General features: G+C 59.3%; 1 protein-coding gene across 1 annotated transcript in view; it reads left to right on the forward strand.

Moving 5' to 3' along the window:
* The first annotated feature begins 908 nt into the window (after positions 1–908).
* The window catches only part of LOC112951730 (protocadherin gamma-B2-like), a 14,031-nt gene continuing 13,292 nt past the window's right edge, over positions 909–1,647 (forward strand). Inside the window, exon 1 of the mRNA XM_026044490.1 lies at positions 909–1,640. Coding sequence (XP_025900275.1) covers positions 909–1,640 — 732 coding nt within the window. The remainder of the gene's footprint in view (positions 1,641–1,647) is intronic.

Genomic DNA, 1,647 nt, shown 5'->3' on the forward strand with positions numbered 1-1,647 from the left:
TCTTTATTTGTTAGTACAGGTCTCTCCTCATTGTCTCTTTCGCAATCTGTGTCAAAAAGTTATYATCAACTTACTGCAGAAACCTCCAAGACTGTTCGTGCCTCGCTGTGCTGTCTTTCCAGATGATATCAGGGTAGTTAAAGTCTCCCATGAGAATCAGGGCCTGTGATAGCRAGGCAACTATATCAGATGTAGTCAATATACGTGGTACCGTGCATTTGCCTGACCTTGCCTGTACTTGTCTGTGCGCCAATGTGCTCCTTCACCTCTCCCTTAGACATTTCCCATCAAAACTTCTTTCGTCTTTCTTCGTCAAGTGGGTTGACTTCCCATTCCCAGTGGAGTAGAAAACTCGAGAAAGACAGAGGCGAGAATCATATTAACATAGCAGCACCTCTCTGTCGCGCTCAGGGTAGCCGAGGGCGCCGTTTCACATCCCGCTGATGACACTGCGGCTGCAGTGGCGGCACGGAGACTCCGGGTGCCGCTGCTGCCCGATGTAGCGGTGCCGCAGCCGGAACCGGAGCCGGAGCAGGCTCTCCCGAGGCAGCTATTCGCTCGCACAGCGCTGGGCGGACGGCATCGGCACGGGCAGCAACAGCCTCTGAGAGGACGAGAAGGACGGAACGGCTGGAGGCAGAGGGGAGGAAAGGGTCTGGGCGTCCCCCGACTCACCRTCCTCACCATTCTCACCCTGCCCTGGGGTATTTTGCGACTACTAAGGGCGCGAGTGTTGCAACRCAAAGAAGATTAGGAAGCAGATTCGCGGAGATCAGCAGCGTTCGTAGCGTCACTGCGATCGCCGACCCGCACTGGGGTCCTACTGGTGCCGCGCTGGACAGAAGCGGGAGGACGGAGCGCAGTGCGGACTGTAAGAAACGGAGAGGCAGCACAGGCAGAGGCGCTCGATGGGATTCCTTGTAGTGCTGTGYGCTTGGCTGCTCTYCTGGGGCTGCCGGGCGGCGCCGGAGCGGCTGCGCTATGCGATTCCCGAGGAAATGRGCAGYGGMTMCGTGGTGGGGCCGCTRGCGCGGGACCTGGGACTGARCCCGGCAGAYCTGCCCGCACGGCAGCTGCGGATCAGCTCGGAGAAGCACTACTTCGCGGTGAGCGCGGACACGGGGCACCTGTACGTGARCGAGCGYCTGGACCGSGAGGAGATGTGCGGSGACTCGGCGTCCTGCTCGGTCAGTCTCGAGGCGGTSGTRCAGAACCCRCTCAAYGTTTTCCACGTCGACGTGGACATCCAGGAYATCAAYGACAACGCGCCGCGCTTCYTGCAAGAKAACATCCACTTCGAGATCAACGARTTWACTTCTCCYGGAGCCCGRTTTCACYTGGGAAATGCYATTGATCCGGACGTSGGWCAGAATTCTCTTCAGGGMTACGAGCTGGAAGACAACGCSTACTTCGTAGTGGAAGTGAARGAGAACCWGGACGGCAAGAAGTTCGCCGAGCTCGTGCTGCGCCGTGCGCTGGACCGCGAGAGCGAGCAGAGGCTTCAGCTTGTCCTGACGGCGGTGGATGGCGGCGAGCCGCGYCGCAGCGGCACCGCCCAAGTCTGGATTAACGTCACCGACGCCAACGACAACGCGCCCGTTTTCGCGCAGGACCGCTACCAGGCGAGTCTGTTCGAGGATGCACCGC

Source organism: Nothoprocta perdicaria, unplaced genomic scaffold (genome assembly GCF_003342845.1).
Source record: "Nothoprocta perdicaria isolate Ctin4 unplaced genomic scaffold, notPer1 scaffold_369, whole genome shotgun sequence".
Lineage (NCBI taxonomy): Eukaryota > Metazoa > Chordata > Aves > Tinamiformes > Tinamidae > Nothoprocta > Nothoprocta perdicaria.